Source organism: Centruroides sculpturatus, unplaced genomic scaffold (genome assembly GCF_000671375.1).
Source record: "Centruroides sculpturatus isolate CEXI.00-Female unplaced genomic scaffold, Cexi_2.0 scaffold1246, whole genome shotgun sequence".
NCBI classification, from domain to species: domain Eukaryota; kingdom Metazoa; phylum Arthropoda; class Arachnida; order Scorpiones; family Buthidae; genus Centruroides; species Centruroides sculpturatus.
Genome location: NW_019386100.1, coordinates 226,318 through 240,407, shown reverse-complemented (window position 1 = coordinate 240,407; position 14,090 = coordinate 226,318). Strand labels below are relative to the sequence as shown.

The 14,090-nt window shown below is 28.1% G+C and overlaps 1 protein-coding gene across 1 annotated transcript; it reads right to left on the bottom strand.

The window, feature by feature from the left end:
- Positions 1-13,221: 13,221 nt before the first annotated feature.
- LOC111613581 lies at positions 13,222-14,082 on the bottom strand (the record flags this gene model as incomplete). The annotated part of the gene is made up of 1 exon (XM_023354933.1): positions 13,222-14,082. A coding segment is annotated over one exon (861 nt), but the record flags the coding sequence as incomplete, so codon positions are not given.
- Positions 14,083-14,090: the final 8 nt, after the last annotated feature.

Genomic DNA, 14,090 nt, shown 5'->3' with positions numbered 1-14,090 from the left:
TCAAAGATAGTTTGAGGCACTTTCCAAACAACTGAAACTGTTTTCTGATTATTAAATTTAATTCGTTCCATTAGCCTTCGGAAATGATGAAATTTGAGGCCCAACTGCTTCGCTGATCCAACTTTCTAACCATTTTCATTAACTTTTTGCTTCAGTTGGTATCAGTCACGTAATATTGAAACTTGATTTCATGGCAGAATTTCGTAATGACCATCCAACTTGTCAACTGTGTCGTGAGCATAATGGGTGATGGTCCAAAAGACAATTTTGGTCAGGATAATATTTTTTAAGGAAAATACAAGCCTCTTCTAAACGCATTCATTGCCATACATTTCTTTGTTGATAGAGAGCCGTGATGGGCAACGAAAACTCGTAAACATCTCTTTGGTAGAGAAGCCAAAAGCATCAGTTATAAAGCATTAAAAGCATTATAAAATTTCAAACGAAGTATCGTTTGAAAAACCAAATAAAGCTTTTGTTCTGTTACTTTTATAAAACTCATCCCTACCCTCAAACTTAAGCTTCTTGTCATTTTATAATAGTTAAAAATATTAAACGTTTTATGAAATACGATAACTTATGGCGTTTTAAACGTGTGCAAGTTTTACACGTTGCCGGAAAAGTTGAGCAACTCGTTGTTGGTTTACTTTTATTTAAATAACTCATCTATGTCTATTATCTAAACTTCTGTTTTAAAAAATTAATTTTGATTTGATTTGATTAAATATTTGACATTTATTATTTCAGTAGAAAACGAATTAAAGTAAAATATAAGTAAATACTTTAAAAGTATTTCAGAAATAAATATAGATTTCTTGCTAAATTATTAAAAGTTATATCGTATTAAAAATTTTAAAACCTAATTTATCTTTAAGCTAAAGTTTTAGTAATATTTCTAATATTAAATAGCGTGTATTAATTTTAAATATTTAAACTATAAAAAAAATATAGGTTCAGAAACATTTCTAAGATTTTCAATAAAGAAATTTATTGTTTATAAATTTATTTTGAATTTTATCTCGTAAAATAGCAATTCATTTTTGAAGAATAAGAATGCGAACAACGTAAGAATATAAATTTTAAAAAAGAAGTTATTTAAATATTATCTTTATTTTCTGTTGAATGTACTTCATAGGAATAGTTATAAATTTCAGAGTTTTTTAAATGTACAGATTTATATAATATATATAAATTCTTTGTACAAAAGGTAAATTTATGATACAATATTTCTTTTAGAATTTTATTTATGTACTTGATAAAAATCTATTTCTTGAGAAAGAAAACGTATTCAGCTATTTTGATTTATTAAATACTAAAAAAATAAACAAATTATATCTTTATTTTCAAGTTTTATATCAAATTTGATATAAAATAGTGAATTTAAATTCTCTTATAAGATGAATTAAAAGAAAACAGCAGCATATTTCGTTATTTTAATTACAAGAACTACGTTAATTTTTAATATTAAAATTGTATAAATTATCAAGACAGGGAAACTTCTTCTTTATACAATATCTAATGAAAATTTAAATCAGAACAAATAATGACCTGGGAATGTTATTATATGCAGAAATAAGGAGTAAAAACACGAATTAATATTGAACAAATTTAAATTATAGTGAAAAAAAATTCATAAAAAAATAAAGAATGAAACAAATTCAAAATTGTTATTGTAAATTGTATACACACGCAGTATATAAAAATAATAGTTAATTAATTATGGATACAGCGCAAAAAAAATACATAGATGGATAAACTGAAATCTAATAATACAAAAAGTGATGAATCACAAGGTACAGAAAATTAATTATTTATCGGCAAAAAACCTTATAATAATTCAAAAGTAAAATAAACGATGATGTATATAAAAAAAGCAACGAATGAATTAGATAGACTGATAAGAGTAATGAAATGAAAGACGTTTTCTAAGCAACTAGTATATGATTTTTTATAGCTTCAATTCAGAAAATGAGAAGAAATTACAGGAAAGAAAGTATAAAATATATGAATTTATCAATAACACAAGAAGAATGTATTGAAATTGATGTAACAACTGTACAAAAACGTGTTTAAAAAAGCAGAACAGAAAATTCCTTTAGATAAATAATATAATGAATTGTTAGAATTTACAAAATAGAAAACAACAAGAAACTTAACAAAAGTAGTAAACATAATATTAGGAAAATTTTTGATGAATGAAGAAAAACTCCTAATCAAGAGATATGGAAGAATAATCTAGAAAATTAGTTATAAATTTGCTTCTTATTACTTTAAAATTATATGAAAAAAACAGACATTTGATATAATAAAACTAAGAATGTATTAAAGTACTATAAACAGCGTAATTTACCACATGAAATAATACTAAATAACTAAATAAATTCTGTATATGAATAGAAAAAAGTAAGAAAAGTAGCTTTACTTGGCTCAACATTATATACTATAATGGATAAAATAGTTACAAATTATATATAATAAAATAAATTTAACTTATTAACTTAATAAGCCATGCAGACAATATAACAAGTTGCAACATATTAAGATGATTTTAAAAGGACTTTAAGTAAGTTTTGTCAAGAATACAAATGACTAAACAAGCTCAATACATAGCATTAATTTAGAGACAATATGGAAAACATAATAAGATGTAAACTACAAATAAAAATAAAAGTAGACGAACAAGTAATACAACAAGACACTGTTTTAATGAATAGTACAAGAATAACAGAGAAAAGGATTTAAATCAAACAATACAGGCAAATACAAACTTAAATGTAGAGAAAAGAATGAATAAAATAATGACGTGACACTTGTTTTGATATAACCTTCTGAGATAAGTTTAAAAATTGATGTAATGAACTGACACACTGAGAAAAATAGTTAATAAGACAAGACGGACACAGGGTACAGAATAAAATGTAAAGAATGCAAGATAGAATCGATAAGCAACTGGATAAAAAAAAACTATAAAGGAATGGAATAAACATGTGAAAGAGAATAAAAAAGAATAGTGTAGTAAGGTTATCAAAAGAATGAAGTGAGAAAGAGAAAAGGAAAAATATCGAAAATGATGGAGAGGCAGTTTTCTGTAAATGTTACAATAAACTATAGACTTTTCCAAAATTAACAGTAATAATAAAATTTTGTTAACAGTAACGATTTAAAAACTATAAAATAATAAAATATATAGGCCTACATATTCGTAAGTTTAAATACTTAACAATTTTAAATGAGCAATTTAAACTCTGAAATATTTAATTAATTAACCAACCTCTTCCAATTAATACACCGCTTATTAAAAATAATAGATAATGTTTAAACTAATTCTACGTGAAGATTTTAATATGTCCAATATTTTCTGTTCATCCGTCGGCCAACCTTTTTTTCATTAGATCCCAGCGAAAAGTTTTTAGTATTTTTTCAATTTTACTGAAAATGCAAGGAGATGTACGAGAATCCCTTTATTACATCAATTTAATTTTAAAAAGCCTCCAAATACATTTGTTCTATTGATTTGACTGAAATTTCCAATACAGTAGACCCCCCTATAACGCTTAGATACGTTCCACGCTAACCGAAAATTACGTTGTAGGAATGATTAAATACATNTGAAGTGAGAAAGAGAAAAGGAAAAATATCGAAAATGATGGAGAGGCAGTTTTCTGTAAATGTTACAATAAACTATAGACTTTTCCAAAATTAACAGTAATAATAAAATTTTGTTAACAGTAACGATTTAAAAACTATAAAATAATAAAATATATAGGCCTACATATTCGTAAGTTTAAATACTTAACAATTTTAAATGAGCAATTTAAACTCTGAAATATTTAATTAATTAACCAACCTCTTCCAATTAATACACCGCTTATTAAAAACAATAGATAATGTTTAAACTAATTCTACGTGAAGATTTTAATATGTCCAATATTTTCTGTTCATCCGTCGGGCCAACCTTTTCCTCATTAGATCCCAGCGAAAAGTTTTTAGTATTTTTTCAATTTTACTGAAAATGCAAGGAGATGTACGAGAATTCCTTTATTACATCAATTTAATTTTAAAAAGCCTCCAAATGCATTTGTTCTATTGATTTGACTGAAATTTCCAATATTACCTCCTCAAACCATTATTAATTTTGTTATTCTACTATTAATAAGTTTTTATAGTATCAAAAGGTTGATACTTCCTCTTATAACTGGTTCTCTCATAATTTAAAAAATTAATATCAATAGAAAGCAATGGACCAAGTGGAAATCCGCGCCATTTCTATATACATCATATCCTACAAAAACAATACTACAAAGAATGCAACACATCATTTAAAACTATTTTAATAGTATCGTAAACATCTTTACCTTCGACTCCCGTACGTTTTGGGAATTCATCCCAAAATGTTATAAAAGAATTCAAAAGACATCAACTTTCATTTCTGACGCAATTATATTTGATGCCTTTAAATCTATTAAAGAGAAATTTTTCCAAATCATACCCGAAACAGATTATACACCACTTCTGCTACACAACTATACCTATCAATACAGCTATTCTTTTCTTGGAAGTAAATGACGCCACAGAGAAGTTAAAGATCTTCAATTTCAGTCCTGACTCCATTTCTTCAATATTCTATATAAAACTCAAATCGATTATGGTCATAATTTTACCAGTAATTTTTCTAAGATACTTGAATATAGTTTTATACCGAAATAATGGTATTCGTCTACCATTATACCAATACAAAAAAAAAAAAAAAGAATCTTTTCGACACATTTCTTTATCTGTTGTAATGCTTAAAGTTTTTGAGATATGTCTCTTCAATAAAATTTACGTTCCGATAACATCAAAACTTACCTATCCAACACTGCGGAATGAGTAATCAATCAACTATTACTAGCTTACTTGATATAATCTTTATGATTCTAGATACTTTTGAGAAAAAAAAGAAAGAAAAACATTCCATTTACGCAACTTACATCGATATAAGGCAAGCCTTTGACTCTATACTCCAAATATACTCTTTGCTACGCTCCGTAACCATTTTGATATTAACCTTTCTCTTCACTCCTGGCTGAACAATTACTTTTTAGCCCGATTGAACAAGATCGAAGTAGGGATTTTACTTATCTCGATTTTCCGCTTGCAACCGGCATTCAACAAGGATCGATTCTAAGTAGACTTTTCTGCATATATCAACAAGTCGTTTATTAATATAAATTCTTCGGTTATCGCCTATGCAGACGATATAAAGTTGTTAAACCATGACCCCACTGTCTCCAATTTGATCTACAACTCTTTTCCTCTGCCTTTAAAGTTAACCTTAAAATCGATATAGAAAAATCTGTAATAAGCTAATGTGTTTTTCTTTACTCAGGAATCCGCCCCTACCATCCTTATTTATAAATTGAAATATTTCAATACATACAACGATCTTGGGATTATTTTTTATACTAAATTAAGTTTCAAAAGCCATATAGACAAGATAGTAAAATCATTGGCTATCCCTCTAGGGATATTATGACGTTTTTGTAGAACCATATCCTCTAAGTCTGTTTTAAAAGTTCATATTGTTTGCTAATTTTCGATCCCTCATAGACAGTTGCCTTCCTATTTGGTCCATGGAAACAAACACGATCATTACTTGCAAAAATACTGAGAGAACATGATAAACTTTATCTATTTTTAAATAACTTTAGTAACTTACCGCAAACCAATAACTGAAATATTGCAAGAGTAAGTGTAGGATTTCCGGATTTCTTCGAGAGAATTAAATATTTCGATCGTATTTTCTTTTTTTTAAATATTTTAACGGTCTAATTCCACAACATTGGCTAAAGAATCCCCGGAAGAAACACCCGCAACACCACGTGTATTCATACTCCTCATTTTCGTTTGTCTTTGCCATACACATCTATTTTTTTTTCTTTTATCAAATAGATAGCAGACAATATGGATCCCGATTAAACGTCTACTTCATGAAAAATTATCTCGTTTTAAGCAGATACGTCGACATTTTTTACATAACTTTTAAATTTATATTTACTTTTTATTTCTTTATTGGACTGCAATTTGAAAAAAAAAAATTGTAGNATTTATGAAGACAGGAGTTGAAGAATAATAATAAGAGCAGTTTTATCTACATAAAAAGGGATGAGATTAAGGTAAAAGCATGATGGAAATAGGATAAGCTTTGAAATAATTGGCTATATCTAAGAATCCCTGGAAGGAACACCTGCAACACTATATGTATTCATTTTCATTTGTCATTGTCACACAGATTTTTTTTTTATACAATAGCAGATAATATGGGCTAGATGGAATGTCTACTTCATGAAAAATAACTAAGTGGGTGTGTCGACATTTTTTACATAACTTTTAAATTTATATTTACTTTTTATTTCTTTATTGGACTGCAATTTGAAAAAAAAAAATTGTAGACCTATAAATTTCCACTGTTGTCCTTCTATCTGCCTATCCGTCTGTCTTTCCTTAATCTCTAGAACAAAACCCGAATAAAACAGAAACGAAAACAGAAAACATTCGATACTGTGTGATTCCACTTTACACAAGCTTAATATATTACGAAAAAAAATATGTATAATACTGTAATGTTGCTTAATATTTTTATTTCCAATAAATTTTATTGTATTTTAAAACAAAATATACTATATATAATAAAAATAACGTACAGAACATGGATAAAAGTATATATACTTTTATCCATATAGTGTACGATTGTATTGATTATTTTAAAAGCATTGTATCTTCAGTTCTAAGCTTTTTTATAAACAATTGTTACGCTCTTCAATTAGTTATAAACAATTTTAGTATTTTTATATCTTACGATTTAATTGCTATATTACTGTATTTTTGATGTAAGAAATGTATACTTTTATTATAAAACAATTATTCTGTGTTGTAATTATCCTTCTTTCTTAAAAAAACATAGAAACTTAAGTAATTAATATATTATTTTTCCCGATTCTAATTAAATTACAATATATGTTTTTTTATATAGTTATATATTTACTTTTTTCCTGACATTAATCTATTTAATCTAGTCTAGAGTTAAGTAAATACTCGTAGATTTACTGAAGTGTAAACAGTAACTACTGATATTTGTGATTGAGTAAGCTTTCAGTGATTACATTTATCAAGTAAATGCTGGTAAATGATTATTCAAACTAATATATAAGTACAGGCTAATAAATTCATTAATATATGTTGTATATATAATTTTAAAGCAATAATTACATATTTATTTTCTAACTTTAAAATAAAAATATAGTTTATAATTAAGTAAATAGTATTTGTATAAGAAAATAAAGGTTTTTTTCATAGCTTGTTTAAAGTTTGTCTACATTTTTATGGTATAAGAAACACATAAATCAGATTAATAAATTATTTATATATATATTATAAAAAAGTTTCGATAAGATATATTTTCTGAATAAAAATAAAATAAAGCAATAAAAGAAATAATTTATGTCTTAAAGAATTCTACTTATAAAGTTTCGAAATATAATAAATTACTCGTAAAATTTTAAATTTAAACATATACATTTTTAACTCCTAGCATTGGCAAGATAATTACATCTAATTTATTAAAATATTTGAAATATTTATTAAGTGAAACGAGGATTCTTATGAAGAATTTCTCAAGTTTATTTTTCATTTATTTCAGTTTTTTATCGTGTGGCTTTATTTATATCGGAGCAAAATTCACGTGAGATTTATCATTTTAATAAGAAAATACTAAAAAGTCTTATTTTACGTGTTTTCTCTGATATTGACTGTCAAATTTCCCAAAGGTATGTAACATGGGTAAAGCATAAAGAAAAATAAATTGCATCCAAAATCTAAATAAATATGGATTATTCGTTTCAAACATTCGTAAAGAACGTGCTGTATTTTAAGTTAAAAAAATATAGATTGAAATAGAATTTTTTAACTTAAAAAATCATTTTAAAATTTAAATTATTAAATAAATACATTTAAACCATTCAACAACGGCCACTGACTGGAACATAGAAAGCCGCTGTTTGGTCGTTGTTGGGAGATGAACATTATTACAGGTTCGACTATACTTAACTGTTAAAAGTTAATGAATTTTTCTAAAATTCATTTGAATTCAAATGAAGTTACCTTAGAAGTTCACTTCCCACAAATAAAAAGCGATTCGCATAGAAGTTATAAAAATATTTATATAATTAAATCATAAATTAGAAATTTAATCATTTTTTATGCTTTTTTCTTTTCAAAATACATTATAATTTTATTTCTTTTAATAAATTTTTGTTTATATTTTATAATTAAATAGAAATTTTAAAATTTAATTACGTGAAACTTGTTAAAGTTTTAAAATCGATAAAAATAAAATGATTCAAAAACTTAAATAATTATTAACTTTTTTTAATAAATTAATTTTCCAACTTAAAACTTTATTAAATATAAGTAACATATTTATATATAGAAAAATCTTAAATATTTATTTATACTTTTTGATATCTTTTTTGTAAATTATTTACCCTTCATCTCATATATAATTAATATTTTTATTATTTAATAACCACCGATGACTAATAATAAATAAATTTTATGTAAAAAATAATTAAAAATTAGATATAAAATTATTTTTAAATATCTAAATAATCGAAAATGTGTTATATTATGTTAAAATATTTAACTTTAAAAATGCGCCATATAATTAAATTGATGTTTTCATTATAGTGACTATGGAATAATTAATATTTTTTATAAAATATTAATTATTCAATAATAGGGACTGTAGCAAACATTTGCTTTGGGGTATATGTTAAGTCAAAACATATTCATTATTCATTTGTTTTGATATTATTCCCTACGTGTTTTGTACCCGTCAGTGGTCGAGTGGATAAAACCACAGAACACTGGTCGTGGGTTTGCACCTAGCCAACGGGCTTGTCACGTGGAATTTTCCGATTTGTACAATAAAACAAACTGAAAACGACATTTACTTTTGTAAATTATTAAAATAAAACTATATGTTGAGTTTTAAAAATAAATTATATAGCCAAAGTAAATGGTTCATCAAATAATTATTCATTATAATTACTAAAAGACGCTTACAAGCAAAACAATTTAGTGTTTGTTTAGGTGTTATTATATTACACACACACACATTTACGTTATAAACAAATAAGTAGAAAAAATCTTTATTATTTAGAATAAAATCGAATTCTGATCTACATTGAGAATTATATTGAATGTAAAAAGTTAGCCTCATTAATTTTATGTCCAAGCCTTAAATTTCTAAGACAGAAACTTCTATTTATCGTTGTCTTTTTACTAATATTAATATAAAAATTTGTTTGGAGTTGGTCTGTTTATGGGAGTGTTAAGTTTGCAATCAATTAACAAAGGGACTTGCAAATAAATTATTATTTTTTTTACTTACTTTATTTATCTAGGATTTTAAGGTATCTAGGATTCATAAACAAAACAATTAACAGAAAGTGTCTTCTTGACCGTCAGTTATAAAAGACTAGATAGGTGATATCGAGAAACTCGAGACGATGTTTATCAATGTAATTAGCCTAGGAGCAGTAATATGTCACAAATGAAAGAAAATAATTAAAAAACAGTAAACACCAAATATGTTTGTACAAATGTTTTTGTCTTGATAAGAAATGAAGAGCTTAAAATCTATTTCCGTTAATTGTGCTTAAAGAGTAGGATCCCAATGTGATACCTTCCGCTATCAGTGCGATACCTCCTCCGGAAAAACTGAATCGCCCGAGCGAAAGACGAAATTGCTTTGTCTCCGCCAATCGTTAGCCCTACATAATATTAGTGTAGGTAGAGTTGACATATTTTCGGAAGATCCCTAAAATATATCAAAAATTGCTAAATTCCTTTTCTGCTAATGTTCCAATTAAGCGTTTAAATTATGTATTAATTTATTAGTTTGATTTCTGTTCTTTGAGATTTGGCCCATTAAAGCGGCTTTCCCAATTAACCGGTGACCCAATTAAACGGAATAGACTATATTTTAGTACAAAAATGAAATAAAAAACTCCACACCTTGAAAAAATGACAAAATCCGCATTCTTTCAGAAGCTTCCACTTATTAGAGCTAGGCTATTGAAGAGCTAGATAACGTGGCGCCATCTAGTGGTGCTGAGGAACGTGAACCGGTTCTTTTTTTAGAACGCGGATAACTTTTTCGTAGTTCGCCCGAAATTCGTCAAGCACTGAAAAAATGTCAAGTAACTGTCTGGCTTTATATTTCGGTAAACAGCACACAAAAATGTCCATATACTTTTTTGTTATTAATCGTCAAACAGGCGAAAGTCATCACTTTCGTTTTTTGAAGAGATCATTTCTCAGAGTCAATTATATTTCCCAAAATTTAATTTATGCGAAGGAAAAATTCATACGGAGCATTTTGACATCAAAATCATCAAAATCTACAGTGGGACTTTTGTTTAAAAATTCGGACGAAACGTGTAAATGTTACCCCAGTAGCCTGGGCTTTTCCAGGCAAAAATGAACAGCTACGTTTATTGTACTAGAGTCATTTTAATTATGTAACGTTTTGTGACAGGATGAATAGTTTTTTTTAATTATAAACATTGTTCAGAAGTAGTTTTCTTTTTGGTAAAATTATACATAAATAATTTATTGCAAATATCTGTTACTTCTTTATACATAGATATTTTTATCACATTACGTCATGACTACACTTATAAGCGTCCGCAATGCGTTGTGGCATTTTCACCTTGTCAGATGGACTTTTTTGTAGATTATTAAAAGAACCGAGACACAAATTTCGCTTTGTGCTTTTACTGAATATGCCAAAATCCTTGTGCACGTTTTTAAAGTTCCACAACACGGAATTCGCGTTGTGGTCGATTTCTTCGCTCAATGAGCGTTTTGAGACTCCAAACCCAAAGAAGTAAAAAAAAATCCAGCTATGAGTTGTATAACTTTCCCAGCTATTATGAGATCCTATTTAGAAGACAACTTTTATAATTTTAATTACAATATAACATAATAAAATTGTTTCTGAAAAACTATCTATTATGAGATTTTGTTATAAAAAGTTTTTTATATTTTAATTATTATAAAATGGCAAAAAGTTTAATTGTGAGGGTAAGAATGCATTTTATAAAAAAAAACAAAAGTTTAAATGTTAAACTTTTAACGAGTAAAATCGTCATTAAGTCTGACCCTTCTGCAGGCACACACGACCCCCTTTATCTCCACACCCTCTCGACCTTTACCCACCAAAATTTAAATGCACAAATGTCCTTCATATACAAGCCTCCTTGCCAAATTTCGTTACTTAATCTTTACCCCATCCTGAAATATTAAGCGAAATAGACGCCAACACACCTACACACACATACATATCCATAAAATTTTTTGTCGTTTTTTTTGTATTTTTGGATTTAGGGTGTCTCAAAACGTGGAGATTTTCAAAACACTCGCAGGTTCAAATATGACACGATTCCAATACTTTGTTATGTATACATAACAAAGTGAAACGTAAAATGGCGAAAAATTCCGTGTATGTGCGTTGACGTCTATTTCGTTTTATATTTCAGAATGGGATAAAGATTAAGTAACGAAATTTGACATGGTACCCTGTGTATAAGAGGACCGAATTCTGATGTAAAAAAAATATCACAGCAAAACGCAAAAGAAATACAACTAAAAATAGTCCATTAAAGATGTTCAAAAGAATCAAACATCTCATTGGCCCATCTGGATGAAATAAAGAAACAGATGTAAGGTGTCATTATGAATGCGTGAGAAGTGTAAAGTAGCATAATGCTATAACAAACATAATTATTTTAAGCTATTTTACACACAGTAACAACATGCTGAGTTTTATACGGTTCAGTATATATTGTTGCATTTCTGCAACATCTAATTTTTTAAAGAAAAATAATGTGAAATAAACTTAAATTAATATTTTGTTAATTTTGTGATGAGTTTAACTGTATTCAATAAAAAAAATAAAATTTGTATTCGTTTTTAAATATCCACATAGTGAGGATCTAAACTTACCAATACAATAGCTGCAAATGAAGCAAAACTCAAAAAATACTTAAAATGTATTAATATCAATCGCACCGCTCGCAACAAGAAGAAGACAAACTGTCGAAATTTTATTGTTGCAATGCAATATGATTTTAAAAATTTGTTTTTTAGGGGAATTTTGATATTTTAGCGCCTCACTGTCTCTAATGAGACGGATTGTTCCATGATTTACGTTGAATTAGGATATGTTCGAATGTGAGACCATAATCCTTCACTTATTATATTTATTCTTTCTCGTAGAAAGATAGCAATGTAAAATATTATCTTTGTTCGAATACTAAGAATAAGAAAAAGGAAGTGTGTTGTGACAGAATTCGGATGAATTAAAAGAAAATAAAGGAGAAAGAGAAAATAAAGAATTTATATCTCCCACCTCGATACACGTAAGGAAACCAAAAGGAGCCTCGTTTTATTGTGTTAAATTGCAGTTTTAAACTTTTTAGCCACAGCTCTATCCTCCCGAAACTGGAAAGAAAACATACCTTCGGCCCAGCATCGGGGTGGAAGGGATGTCTCTCCCCGCGACTTGAAGTCTGCCCCTAGCAACAGAACGGGCTAATCAGGAGAGGAGAGAGGTTGGTTGGTTGGTTAGTTAATTTTTATTGGCACAAAAGCCATGCAGGCTATACTGCGCCACAACACATGGTATCATTGAGTGTATAAAATAAATAGGAAAACACATATATACAGAACAGTTTAACCATTAAAAAGCCAATGGTAGTATATATATAAAATCTAAAATATAATAAATAAATAAATAAACAACAACAAAAAATAAATAAATAAACAACAAAAAATATATACAATAATTTAAATATGCACCATGAAGTAAATAAAACTATACAATAAATAAATCATCATATTTCTCTATACATATTAATGACTTTCAGAAAGTCCAGTATATTATCCAGATTTGGCCTCTGGCCCAAAATGTCTCTAAAGCTTGCATTTCCGAAATGCTGTCTACGACTCTGATCAAAAGCAACACAGTTGCAAAATATGTGTTTAACACTTACAGCACAGTTGCAGTGCTGACATACTGGTTCGTCATCTCCCTTCAAAAGGTATTGATGAGTCAGTCGAGTGTGTCCAATTCTCAAACGAGTAAGGACAACTTCAGATCTCCTATCATATTGCCTATTATGTGTCCAATTTTCTACCAAAGTTTATTGTGAAGTTGATCTCGTGAAGTTTATTGTGGATTTGTGCATTCCACACATTTTGCCACCTCTCTGCTAGTCGTTTTTTAACGACTAGCTTCAAATCACCGCCTTCAATACGCATTGTATGCTGTGAAGGACTTGTTGACTTAGCGGCTGTATCAGCTTCTTCATTACCTCTTATACCCACGTGGCCTGGGACCCAACAGAACTTCACAAAAAAATTTCTCGTAGTGAGATGACAAATTAGTTTTCGACTTTTAGTAACTATGGAGTGAGAACTAGGTTCATACGAGATCAAAGCCTGAAGTGCACTAACTGAGTTAGTGTAAATCACGCAGCAACGATGACCTTTCCGATTTATATACTTTAAGGCTAAATAAATAGCCTGCAACTCCGCAGAAAAGATGGAAGAATTTGGTGCTATTTGTTCTGCCACAATTTCATCCTGGCAAACAAAGGCTAAGCCAACATAGTTATCCGATTTAGATCCATCGGTGTATATAGGAATTAAATTCCTGTTACGATCCTGAATTTCTGCAAAATGCTGTCTATAGACGTAGTCTGGCGTGGTTTCTTTACGGAACTGCTTTAAGCTTAAGTCAACATCGATCGGTGAAGTTGACCAAGGTGGAATACTATTAACCTCAACATGTGAGATGTTGCTTGTGTCTAGGTCAATCGTGCTGCTTACATTCTCCATTCTTATGTTGAATGTAGGGACACTACTCGTCCGAGCGGCAAATAATCTTTTCAGCTGAGTATCTGGACAATCAGCTGTAAGTTTTTTCTGAGATTTTTGTTTAATGTAATAAAAAAGAGACAACTGTTCTCTCCTGAGAGATAGTG